At 45.9% G+C, this 12,902-nt stretch overlaps 1 protein-coding gene across 3 annotated transcripts in view; it reads right to left on the bottom strand.

Annotated features, from left to right (window-relative positions):
- Positions 1 to 5,891: 5,891 nt before the first annotated feature.
- XPO7 (exportin 7) overlaps positions 5,892 to 12,902 on the bottom strand; it is a 38,671-nt gene continuing 31,660 nt past the window's right edge. For 2 of the 3 annotated variants that reach the window (XM_036315552.1, XM_036315553.1), the window contains exons 22-28: positions 12,642 to 12,724; positions 12,213 to 12,427; positions 11,863 to 12,001; positions 10,299 to 10,459; positions 9,245 to 9,343; positions 8,674 to 8,801; positions 5,892 to 7,468 (exon numbers count right to left, since the gene is read on the bottom strand). In XM_036315552.1, coding sequence (XP_036171445.1) covers positions 7,375 to 7,468; positions 8,674 to 8,801; positions 9,245 to 9,343; positions 10,299 to 10,459; positions 11,863 to 12,001; positions 12,213 to 12,427; positions 12,642 to 12,724 — 919 coding nt within the window. In that variant the 3' untranslated portion in view covers positions 5,892 to 7,374. Of the gene's footprint in view, positions 7,469 to 8,673; positions 8,802 to 9,244; positions 9,359 to 10,298; positions 10,460 to 11,862; positions 12,002 to 12,212; positions 12,428 to 12,641; positions 12,725 to 12,902 lie in introns of all 3 variants that reach the window. The other variant, XM_036315551.1, reaches the window with a different exon arrangement.

Genomic DNA, 12,902 nt, shown 5'->3' with positions numbered 1-12,902 from the left:
GATGTTTCTCTCTCATCGATGTTTCTAACTCTCTATCCCTCTCCTTTCCTCTCTGTAAAAAATCAATAAACTGTATTTTTAAAAAAATGAAGACAAGGTTTAGAAAAAGAAAAAATAACTTACATACAAAAATGTACTCATCTAAGGTGTCTGATTAGATGAATTTTAACAAATGTACTCACCTGTGTAGTCCTCACCGCAGCCCTCACTCCCATCATTCCCCCAGATTTTCTTGTTTCCCTTGCAGTCAGTCGCCTCCCCTTCATGCCTAATGGGTATTAAGCAAATGCCTGCTTTCTGACACTACAGATTAGCATCGACTCTTCTGGAATTTCATGCGTAAATAGAATCATAGGAACTGTTTGCCCTCTTTCGCTGAACAAAACGTGTTTGGGATTTACTTATCCACATGGCTGCTGGTATCAATAGTTTGTTTTTGTTGGGTAGTATTCAATCTGTATATCCAGTCACCTGCTGGTCAGCTGCCAACGTGGCGAGGCTACTGTATCCAGTTACTCAAGCAAACACTAACGCAGATGTGTCTGTAAAGGTGTTTTGTAGACATGCTTAACCTCTGCCATCAGTTGCCTTTACGTAAAGGTTACCCTCAGTAATGTGGGTGGGGGTGATTCAATCAATTTAAAGGCCTTGAGGGCAGGACAGATTCCCCTGAAATTCTGTGGACTGCAGCGTCAGGTCCGCGAGAGAGCTCCAGCAGGCCCTGCCTGGAGACCGTGCTCTGGGTGTCAGACTTGCCTAGTCAGCCCTCATAGTTGCCTAAACCAATTCCTTGTAATACATGCCTGACTGATACACCTGCTGATGGATATTTGGGTAGCCCAGGTTTAGGCTATTCTGAATACAAATGCTACGAACATTTGAGAGCAAGTCTTTGCTTGGACATAGGTTTTCGTTTTCCTTGGATACATGCCTAGGAGTGGAATTGCTGGGTCATTGGTAAGCATTTACCAGACTATGTAAAACTATAAAACTATTTTCTTGTACATTTTGCGTTCCTACCAGCAATGTATAAGAATTCCAGTTGCTCTACAACTCCGCCAACTCTTGGAATTGTCAGTCTTCCTAGTTGTAGCCATTGTAATGGATGTGTATAGTGACATTTCTTCTGGCTTTTATTTGTATTCATTTGCTGATGAGTGATGTTGAGCATCTTTTCAAGTGTTTGTTATTTGTGTATCTTCTTTTGTAAAATGTCTGTTCAGATATTTTGTCCATTTTTAACTTGGGTTATTCTTATTGAATTGTAGGGGTTCTTTTACATATCTTGGATACCTGTTTTCTGTCAAATATATATGTATTCCATAGATTTTTCACTCCTGTCTATAGCTTGTCTTTTCATTGTAAAAATTATATCTTTTAAAGAGAAAAATTTAAAAAAAATTTTTCTTTTATTTTTTTCTTTTGTCTTGTGCTTTTGATGTTTAAAGAAATCTTTGCTTAACCTAAGGGTGTGAGAGTTTTTTCTTAAGTTTTCTTTTAGAAGCCTTGTGGTTTTAGCTTTTACTTTTACATCAGTAATCCATTTGAAGTTAATTTTTGTGATGGTGTTAGGCGAGGGTCATGGTTATTCCCCCCACCCCCAAGTGGACATCCAGTTCTTCAAGCACCATTTTTGGAAAAAGACTACTCCCTCTTTACTGAATTACCTTGGCACTTTTGTAAAAAATCAACCATATATGTTAGTCTGTTCCATTGATCTGTCTACCCTCATGTCAACACCACACTATCTTGATTACTGTAGCATTAGAGTAAATCTTGAAATCAGGTAGTTGAGTTCTCCTACTATTCTTTTTAAAAATGTTTTGGCTAGCCCTAGCCGGTTTGGGTTTGTGGATAGAGCGTCAGCCTGCGGACTGAACGGTCCCAGGTTCGATTCCGGTCAAGGGCATGTACCTTGGTTGCGGGAACATCCCCAGTACCGGGTGTGCAGGAGGCGAAGATAGATGTTTCTCTGTCATCGATGTTTCTAACTCTATCCCTCTCCCTTCCTCTCTGTAAGAAATCAGAATGACGTCCAGAAGGTCGTTCGGTCTGATTAGATATTACACTTTTATTAGTATAGATATGGTGAACTGCATATATTGATTTTTTGAATGTTAAACCAACCTTGAATTCCTAGGATCAAGCCCACTTTGTCATGATATCCTTGATACATATTTCTGAAAATGATTTGCCTGTATTTTATTAAGGAATTTTGCATATATGTTCATGAGGGATATTGATCGTTTTTTTTCTTTTAATGTCTTTCTCTATCAGGGTTTTGTTATCAGGGAAATGTTTGTTTCATAAAATGTTTGGGAAAGTGTTTCCTCCTCTGTTATTTTCTGATTTTTGTGCAATTTCAGGTGCTCTGACCGCAAGAGCAGGGACGCCTCCTTGGTGCAGGGCACGCTGCCCTCATCTCCTTACTGTCCCATAGGACTTCTCTGCTCTCTCCTGGAACCTGGGAATCATACTAGAACCCTCTTCCCTTCACTCTCCACATCCAATTGGTCACCAAGTCCTGATGACACCTTCTCCCCCAATATTTCCCAACTCCCCACAGCCCTTGTCTTGGTTCAAATCCTTTTACCCACTAGCTGATGGGTTAAACAAAGATTGGTCACTAGCCCGGCCATGGCTCAGTGGTTGAGCATCGACCTATGAACCAGGAGGTCAGGGTTCAATCCCCAGTCAGGGCACATGCCCAGGTTGTGGGCTGCACCCCGTGTGGGGTGTGCAGGAGGCAGCTGATCAATGATTCTCTCTCATCATTGATGTTTCTCTCTCCCTCCCTCCTCTCTGAAACAAACCAAAAAAAAATATATAAAAAGATTGGTCACTAGACTGCTTCGCAAAGTGCCCTTGGTGGAAATTTCTGGCTTTTAGGATGAAATCACAACTCTTGTACCCCACCCCTCAGTCAGCGCTATTTCTGCGCCTCCTTGAAAGGCACCGCGTTTCATGCCGGGCTTCTGCCCTTCCCGGCCTCTGCCCACGGGCTCGTCTGGCGGGACTCAGCTGGGGGCTCCTCCTTCGCAGCCGCAGAGCACGATGAGCCGCGCCATGACCATCCCTGCCGGCCGGCCGGCCCACTCCACTGGTTCTTCCCGGCCAGGGGCAAGTCCGGGAACAGCGCCCCAGGGAGCACCGCCGCGGGTCCTGCGTGAGGCCGCGGTGCGGTGCGGTGCGTGTGAAGGCGAACCTCTACCGCACAGGTTCGTGCGGTCCGACCCCGCAGGAGCCCAGGTCGGGTTTCCCCAAGAGCGCAGCCGTCCAGCTGTCAACCTCGTCCCCCATCCCAGGCCGCCCCCCTTTCACCCCCCTAAGCAGCGACACTGCGGGGGCGGTCGGCGTCTCGAGGAGTCACAACTGCGCCTGCGCAGGGCGACGGCGGCGGCCGGAGGCAGACGCAGGTCGGAAGCGCGCCTGGGTGCGCAGTGCCGCGGCGACGCTCGGACGCTGCGCGCAACCACTTCCGGGGCGCGGCGGCTAGAAGGGAAGTAGTGCCGGGGCGGGGATGGCCGCGTTCCCTCGGCCTTTCGCAGGGTCCGGGCCCGATGCCGGTGGTTGCTGCTCTTCCCTTTTGGTGGAGAGCTATGGCCACGGCGTGAGTTTAACGCGCCCAAGCCAGGCGGCCGGGGCTCCCTGCAAGGGCTGCCTCCAAATCAGATCCAGCCACTCTACCTTCCAGCTACCATCTGCCGGCCCTGCCACCGTCCCAGACACACTTCCTTCCCATTCATCCTCATCCTTTCCACCCGGCCCAGCTCGTAATGAGCGCGTGTTGGTTGCAGAGACTGGAGAGGGAATGGGGAAAGGGCTCCCTCAAATAGGCAGGGCGGCGAGGGAGGCTTCAGAGCGGGAAAGGGCAGGTGGGCAAAGAGCCTGCAGCTCTAGCCCGAGGAGGGTCTGCAGATGGTGAAGGGCAGGGGCAGCTGTGTGGTTGGAGGGGAGAGTTCCACTGCGCACTTGAGGCGTGGTAGGTAGTTTATAACTCGATTTGCTTTGTGAGGAGAGCCCCAGACTGCAAGCTGTTGAAGGTGGGGAATCGGTGTCCTGAGAAATAGAAATGACAACGGCCTCTGTATTCTTAATTAAGAGAGGATGCTTTACCTCCATTGCACAGTATAATCAGTCCTTTAAGAGCCGAGGGGAGACGGCTTGGGTTTCCTCACTTCCGGACCACTGGGTTAAATCCCTTGTCTGATTTATACTTCAGTGGGAATAGAGAACCCTTATTTTGGCAGAGCCAACAAAATAAATACAAACGTACACATACATGCTACAATAATCTTCAGTAAAGACTTCAGCTGTTTTGTCAAAGGTCTAATTTAGTAGGGAACACAGTTGAAAGCACTTGACTTGATGACCATAGAGCCCAGGACAGCTTAGAAACGAACAAAGTAATGTTTAAACAATTTTTTAGATTAACCATTTTTTTCTTTTTGTTAATCCCCACGTGAGGATATTTTTCCATTGATGTTTTGAGGGTGGAAGGGAGGAGAGTCAGAGAAACACTGATGTGAGACATGATTAGTTGCCTCCCACACAAGCCCTGGCCAGGGCCGGGGATCGAGCCTGCAACCGAGGTGCGTGCCCTTGACTGGAATCGAGCCTGTCCCTTCAGTCTGCAGGCCAACGCTCTATCCACTGAGCCAAACCGGCTGGGGCCTAACTCGTGTTTCAACTGAATAAAACCTCCACATGATTTCTTGTGGGAATTAAAAGTTTAAAGAGGTTGCTGGTTTGATTCCAAGTCAGGGCACATGCCTGGATTTCAGGCTTAATCCACAGTAAGGAGGCAACTAATCAATATTTCTCTTTCATTGATATTTCTTTCTCCCTCTCCCTCTAGAAAAATCAAAACATATTTTAAAAAAGAGAACTGGCTTTCACATTAGGTTGAAAGAGGAAACTGCCTTCAGTCGTTTTGGACGTTACAAACCCTGGGTTTTTATATATTAGGATTATACCAAGCTTAGGGATAAACTTGACTATGATGAATTACTTCAATTTGTCTTCTAGCCATTAGGATACTTTTTTTTTTTTTTTGGCCTTTGAAATAACTTAGCACCAAGAAGTTACCCAGCAGACAGAGAGCAGACAATGGTACACCTGGATAAGGTGGACAAGAGCAGCACTCTAGAGTCTGTGATTTCTTGGATGTAAATCTGTATCAAGCACAATTCCTATCTGTACTTTAATGTTTTCCAATGTTCCGGCAATTATGTCCCCCTCAGACCGAGGTACTGCATCGTATGGGGACGAGAAGCGGTCCGTGTAACTACAGTGGCCTTCATTTGATAATTCTGGCCCAGGAGGTCTGCCAAGTATTTTAGGAGCTAACACTTTATCCTTGAACTTGTCAAGTCTAATCCACATCAGAGGAGATGTCACAACAGTCACAAACTGGGCTTTCTGAAATCATTTCTCTGCTGGTTGCCATGCTATCACCTGGAAACTAGTAAAGAGATAGAGTGGCTTCACTTTCATAGTTGTGGACAACAGCAGGTATGTGTAAATATACACTTTTCCCTCACGCACATATGTAACCTCAGTCGCTTCAGCACTGGCACACCAGACTGGAAACATGTTTTGGTCACACTTTTTGTTTTTAACCTTGAGTCAATATAAACTGTGTTCAAAAAGTTATGAAAAAAATGTACATTCTTTACTGAAGATTGAATGGTATTATGTATGTATGTGTATGTGTGTGTATCAACCAAACCAATCATACTCTTAGAAGAAATTGAGTCAGACTTAGTGCAATGAGAAAGTAATTTCAAAGTTGAGGGGTCCTGGCTTTAAGAATGCAGGTTTCAAACCTCTTCATGTGTTGAGAGTGAGACGTTCCTGTAGAAACACTAGACTTGATTTCTGAAACCGGGTCAGTAGAAACCATTGAAGTTTATTGGCGGTCACAATGCTTACACTGTATGCAGCAAACACCCTTACAAGTCTATCCGCAACCTGATCACGCAAGAAAGGATTCACCAAACAGTCGCCAGAGGAGAAGGAAGAAAAAATTAATAGGTTTGTTTCTGGGGGTAGAGGAGAGAAATAAAAATAACACCTAATTGATGAGTGTCCCATGGGCAAGAGCTGAACTAGAGATGTGTACAACTAGCAGCAACAATTGTGGAAAAGTACAAGGCAAATAGCTTTCTCCATTCATTTCCTCTGTAGGTTAAATTTTTTTAAATATTCAAAACATTTATTATGGTTTTCATTTTATAAAAATGTATATTTTTAAGGGGATGGGAGAATGTTAAATACTTCATGCTAGGCAGACCTTGTTATTAAGAACCCCTCCACGTAGTAACTCCCTCCAGTTCATACATTCACGAGTGCAGGGTACACATATAAATATCCACACGCACACACCCACACACACTGCCTCAAGGGCTGGGGAAGACCGGAAGTTGTTGGCCACACGCAGCTGGGTCTCTGGTGGACTCATCCAAATCGCGCCATAGGAGAGCAACCGGCTCAATCCCTTTTCTCTGGTCTCCGCCTTTACAGAGACCAGGAACCCTAATCATAGACTTATAGCTGACTTTTAGAAGCAAGAGGCATCTGTCCGAGGATGAGGGTAAGCAAAGTGGGAAGCCGGATGAAGCTCAGAACACCAAACACTTTTAGCTGGAGTGGCAGCACTGCAAGAGACCGGGGACCTAGGGCAGCATCTGGGGTTGCGGGGGAGGGGTGGTGCTCCGCATGGCTTAGAGTTCCTAATAACAAGGGCGATACAGTAACAGGAAGTGATAATTGGGGGGGCAAGGAAAGGGCAATAAGAAAAAATATACATTTGGAATTTTTACCTTTTTTGCCTCTCTACACTGTGTCACTAAATATATCTCTGCATGTCCACACATCCTCTCAGTAAAGCTCCAGGCCACCAGAATACACATTTCCTCACTCGCATACACAACCCTCACATCAGCATTGGTGCACTAGACTCTGTAAAAATTTTTCAGTCACACTTTTTTTTTAAACTTGAGTCAATATAAACCTTGTTCAAAATGTTATGAAAAAATGTACATGTTTTTACAAGGCAGGTTGTGGCAGGACACTGGGGGTTCTTCGCCTTTGGGTGGCCCCAGGAGGGGGCTGGAGTCTCACATATTTGTGTCTCTATCTCCTCCCACCACCCTTCCCACCCCTTCCCCCAAGAACCAGCAGCGCCCTGCCCCCTAGTGAGTGCACTCACACCCCTATTCCCTGGGGAAACAGCGAGTTGACCTTTGCCATTTTTCCCACACCCTTGGAGGAGGGAGCCGGGATCAGCCAGGCCCTCTCCCTTGTAATTGTTTGCCCCTTGGGGCCAGACCAAAAGGACGCTGCTCTGTGTAGGTAGAGTCCAAGGAAGTGTCAGCTCATCATATCATTGCTGTTCACGCCGTAAGTGGAATTCTTCATCGAGTCGTTCACTTCTCGACGGAATGCTGACAGGTTCTGGGTGAACCTAAGAGAGGATGCATGTTGGTGGGGGAGTAAGGTAAAAGGGAAAGGTCTTTGCCTAAATGTTCCTAGCAGACAAGTGGCTACTGTGAGGCAGAGTGATGAACTGATGGGTTGTGTTTCTAAGGTCAGTAAATATCAGACTTAAGACTCAGGGAAAGGTGGGCTAGTTTGTGCCCCTTCTAATTGCAACTTCAGGGCAGGCCTTGAGATCTGCTCATTACATGGGGCTGAGGGCCACCCTGGGTTCATGGTAGCCCAAAGGAACCTCCCTGACAGAGGCAGGGAGGATGAGGATGAAGCTATTTCATTTCTTAATGCCTAAGAGACCTATGGCATCGAGCTATACTGTCCAATATGATAGTCACTAGCCACATGTGCCTGCTCAACACTTGCATTATGCCCAGGGCAACTGAGGACCTGATTCAAATGAAACGAAATGGAAATGCTATATTTTAAGTTAGTTAATGTAAAATAAACTTTAAAATTTAATTTAGAAAAATCTCCATTCAGTTATTGGGAGAATTTCTACATGCGTTTGGAACAACTTCAGTATGGGGAATCTATTTTGTCATCTGTAAATTTTATGAAATCTAAATCTAAATCATATTTCTGATGAAAATTTAGCATCTGAATTGAGATGCTCTGATAAGTATGAAATACACAGGATCTTGAACTTCGTACAATAAAAAGAATGTTAATATTCTATTTTTAAATACTGATTACACCTTGACAACATTTTTGATACAATGGGTTAACTAAAGTATATTAAAATAAACTTTGTGTTTTTCTTTCTTTTTAATGTGGCTACTAGAAAATTTAAAACTACTTATGTGGGTCCAGGCAGTGTAGCTCAGTTGGTTGAGCGTTGACCCCATGCACTGAGAGGTCACCGGTTCAATTCCCCGTTAGGGCACATGCCCTGGTTGTGGGCTCTCTTGTGGGCTCAATCCCAAGAGGGGGACTGCAGGAGGCAGCCGATCCACACTTCTCTCTGATTAATATTGCTCTCTCCGTCCCTTCCTCTCTCTCTAAAATCAGTACAAAGATACAAAAGAAACCCCCCAAAACAACCCCCCCCCCAAAAAAAAACTACGCATGTGCCTTGCTTTCCTATTGGACAGCACTGTTTAAGTGGCCTGTAAAGACAAGGGATTTGAAACACAGTCGTCGAGGATTTCTTGGCAGGGCCCTCCACACTCAACTCACCTGTCTCTGTTTTTCGTTAGGAGGTTTCGCTCTATGCCTTCCATCAGGTTTTCGAAACACAGGTGCATAGCCTGCTGCTTCTCTGGGGGCTGGCTGTTCACGATGCTGCTCCTCAGGTCAGAAAAATACTGGGGGCAGGAGTGGGACAGGGCAGGGTGAGGAGAGAAGATGGAAGAGCAGATCAGCCCTCCATCATCTGCAGGGTCGAAGGATGGAATAGCTACTAAAATTGGATACCTTTTTTTTTTTTTAATTTCAAGCATGCACTTGGAGGATAATATATCTTTATCTCACTTAATCGCCTGTTCCTTAATGGGACTCTTGACTTATGCTTGTTCATGGAAGAGCTGGTACTCTGATCTCCAAGTATGTTCTCCCCTTGTAACACTTGCTCATCCTTTACTTTTGTTTGACCTGCCACACGTGCTGACTTCAACCAGGTAGGTGATTATGTGTTGTTCAAAGCACGAGTTTCTCATTGTGGCATGTTTCTGTGCTGCTCACAGTGTCCTGAAAAATGTGCACCTACCCCTGCCCCTGGCGCTGGGCGTCAGGGAGATGGCTCGCTTACCTTTTCATTAAGCAGTATCAAGCCAAGCAGGGGTCGGGACATAGACCACTGGTTCCTACAGTCTTCAAAGATGATGATGTTCAGCACCGTTGACAACATCTGGAAATGGAGAGTCTGAGGCAGTGACCTAGTGGTTGCTACCCAAACTAATTAGATTCCAAACAGAGGAGTTTATTAAGGTGGAAGCCTTTTCTGTCTAGGGCAGTGATGGCAAACCTTTTGAGCTCGGCGTGTCAGTATTTTGAAAAACCCTAACTTAACTCTGGTGCCGTGTCACATATAGAAATTTTTTGATATTTGCAACCATAGTAAAACAAAGACTTATATTTTTGATATTTATTTTACATATTTAAATGCCATTTAACAAAGAAAAATCAACCAAAAAAATGAGTTCGCGTGTCACCTCTGACACGCGTGTCATAGGTTCGCCATCACTGGTCAAGGGTAAATCAGACAAATATTTTATGTAGCTTCATTTTAATCTTCTATTACAAGGTAAGTTTTTCTTCTAAGACATTTCCTTTCCTGTCCTTTAAAGTGGTTTGCTAATTCATTTTAAAATGAACCTTCCCAGTTCACCCTGATCTGTGGAAAATGGGATCAGTCAAGAAAATGATTATGGTGCAAAATCACTTTGCACGACAGCTCCTTGCACTTATCTCAGAGGAGAGAACTTTATAACATTTTTGGAGATGTGATGGAATGTGCATTATTTTACTGCTTCCTTAGAGAATAATGTAGACAGAGACGAGGTATGGGAGAACAAGCTGTACAGGTGCATACTGCTAACTCATGCTCCATGCACAGTAACGGGGGGGGCAAGGGACTGTCATGGGACAGGCCCAAAGCACAGGGCTGTTGTGACACTAGAACTTCTATATCCAGTGATTACTCTGCACACTCAAAACCCATCACAATTCTAAGATATAAACTTCACCGGGCAGCAGTAGTCTGGTGAGCTATCAGACTCATTATCTTGCTTGGCCTCCTGTCTTGAAGAGAGTTCTTCCCCTGTGGGACACCCCGCGCTGCCTGCGAACCCTCATGTCCTTACCTGCTGGATCATCTCTGGATGCTGCTGCATGATGTGCAGAAAGCGGTCACTCTCCTGGTTCAGGGGTGCTGTCCTCTTCTTGGTGCTACGCGACAGCTGCTTGAAGAGGTACGTCACAATGTGGTCCAGGCAGGAGCAGCAGCCTGTGCATACCATGGTGTCTAGAAGGAAGAGGGGCCAGGGTAGAATAGGGCAGGGATACTGAGCTGCTGATGGGACTTGGGCAAGCACAACTGCCCTTAGCTGAGACCCCAGGGGTATCCAGTCAGACCGGGAACTGTGACCCGTTCAGCCAAGACCATGGATTGGGATGCTTTTTGTTAACCTCTCACGCTTAACATAGGTCAAATTCTAAGTTTGAAAGTGAGTGTGTGATAATACTATAAATAAATATTATTGAAATTATTGGCTCAATGTAGTACAGATGCATGTTTTCTGCGTCATAAAAAATAAATGGTTCACACGTAGCAAGTACTTCTATTGTGCTAAGGACTCTATAGATAGTCTCTCTAATCAGTTCTCTTGAGAACTCCAGGAGATAGGCATTCTACTTGACAAATGAGTAAACGCAAGTTTGGAGATCACACTGCTAGTGATTAGAAGCCAAGAAGCTGGAGCTGTGAGCCCATACTCGGAGTGACCTGGGGGATGGCGTTAAACCCAGCTAAGCGCAGCCTATCAGCATCTGCAGTTTGCCAGTGGGCTGCAGACTCTGCTGTGCGTTTCACAAAGATGACACTGCAGCACAGCCTGTGGACCAAGCGCTGGCCTGGCTAGGATGAACCCTTACAAGAGCAAACCATTCTGTTTGTGTCTATGCAGAGGCCCCTCCATTTTTAAGACGCGATAAAGCAGCCTTCCAAAGCAGGGTGTGCTACCCTGGCTGGACTGCCCTAGCTATGGCTGTGCACCTGGCTGACAACCCAAAAGTCACTCTATGCACTTGCAATGTATCATGATTACTTTGCAGTTGATTTAATCTTCCATTTATTTGTGATCCCCAAGTGTGCCCCCGCCTGTCTCTCTCTGCAGCTTCATTCCTTTTCATTCTCTTCTGCACGGGTGTACAGACATCTGGACTTCTGGTTCTTTCTTGCCTCTACGTGCCAGTACTTGTGGTCCCTGCTGCTAGGAAGCCTCCCCCACTAACTTGGTAATACCTGTTTAGCTTTGAGGTTTATGCTTTGATACCAGTTCTTTCGTCAGCTTTCCTTGACCCCACTCCTGAACCCAGGAGTTCAGGGGTGCTTCCTGAGAGCTCCCATCGCGCTTCTACTTCCCGCTACTGTCCTGGGCAAGGGAATAGGTGGTTGTCTGTTTAATCCTCAGATAAACATTCCTAATGGACAGGGACCAAGTGTTATTAATCAATGTATCTGCAGTGCCTAGCAGGTGCCTGGTTCTTAGGAGGGGATCAGTAAGTATTTGCTGGATGAGAATGTACCCAGGAGTCATGTGCTCTGTTGATGGGCCAACTCCTGAAAGAGTAATCCTTTGGATACTGGGGCAAGATTCTTTCTTTCTGTTAAGTGGTAAAAACAAGACGACTACTCCAGGTGCTTACCAAGTGCAGTAAGTCCTTCAGATATGGAAGAGAGAATGTACATGATGACATGAGGTTCCAGGCTTGCAATAAAGTTCATGTGGTCCTGCGTCAGGACTTCCAGTAGTGAGTAGTAAGACTGGCTGAGCTTGGGGTAATCCTGTGGGAGAAAAGGAAAACAAAAATCAGCCTAGGTGCTGTGCACAGCTCACGGGGAGCAAGATCTTAAATAAAAGGGCCCAGTCCCTTCAGATGGGAAAACGAAAGTTAGAGCTGGCTGAGAGTTCTGCAGAGAATGGTTCAATCATAGTCTGAGGCCAAGAGAAGACTGCCATGAGGGACTGGGCCTGCCTAGGAAGCTTAAGGCTTACCAGGAGATCACTGTGGGGAATGGAGAGGAGCAGCTTGATGAAGGTCTGGAGAGCATTGTCCAGAGCATCGTCTCCATAGAGACGAAAGACTCCAAAGTTGACATAACTCCCGCTGAGAGCAGCCTTCAGCATGGAGAAGCAGATGGAGATGCCCTTGAGCTTCAGTGCATAGACCTGGTCCTTTGGGACCTCTCCTAGCGTCAGGATGCGATTGCCTGAGTAGACATGTGATATATACTTATTTAACCATGTTACAACTGTAGCTTATATATCAACTCAATCCTCCTGCTCCAAAGGCCCCAGTGCCAGCTGGCACTGTGATACAAACACTGAGCGACACAGCTGCGTGGCAGTGCTGTCCTGGTTACGGCCAGAGCTGGCCCGAGACCCACAGGCAGCAGCTGGGCTGGGCTCCTCTAAAGCACGTACCATACATTGTGATCATCTTGCTAGTTTCTCTGAAGAGTAAGATGCCATTGGGGGAAGAGACATCAAACTGGAGCCGCTGGGATCTGGGCAGAGAACACAGAAGGAGAGACAGTCAGAGGTATGCTGCTGAAGGCTGGGTACCCCAGGCTCTCATCTGAGGACCTGGGGTGATTCTTTTCACACTGAGATATGCAGATTCCCTATCCTTATGTGAAGTAACCAAGTTGCTAGTGATACAGCTTTTATCTTGAAGACCAACAT

The sequence above is a fragment of the Myotis myotis genome, unplaced genomic scaffold (genome assembly GCF_014108235.1).
Source record: "Myotis myotis isolate mMyoMyo1 unplaced genomic scaffold, mMyoMyo1.p scaffold_m19_p_6, whole genome shotgun sequence".
NCBI lineage: Eukaryota > Metazoa > Chordata > Mammalia > Chiroptera > Vespertilionidae > Myotis > Myotis myotis.
This window is presented reverse-complemented; position numbering and strand designations above follow the sequence as displayed.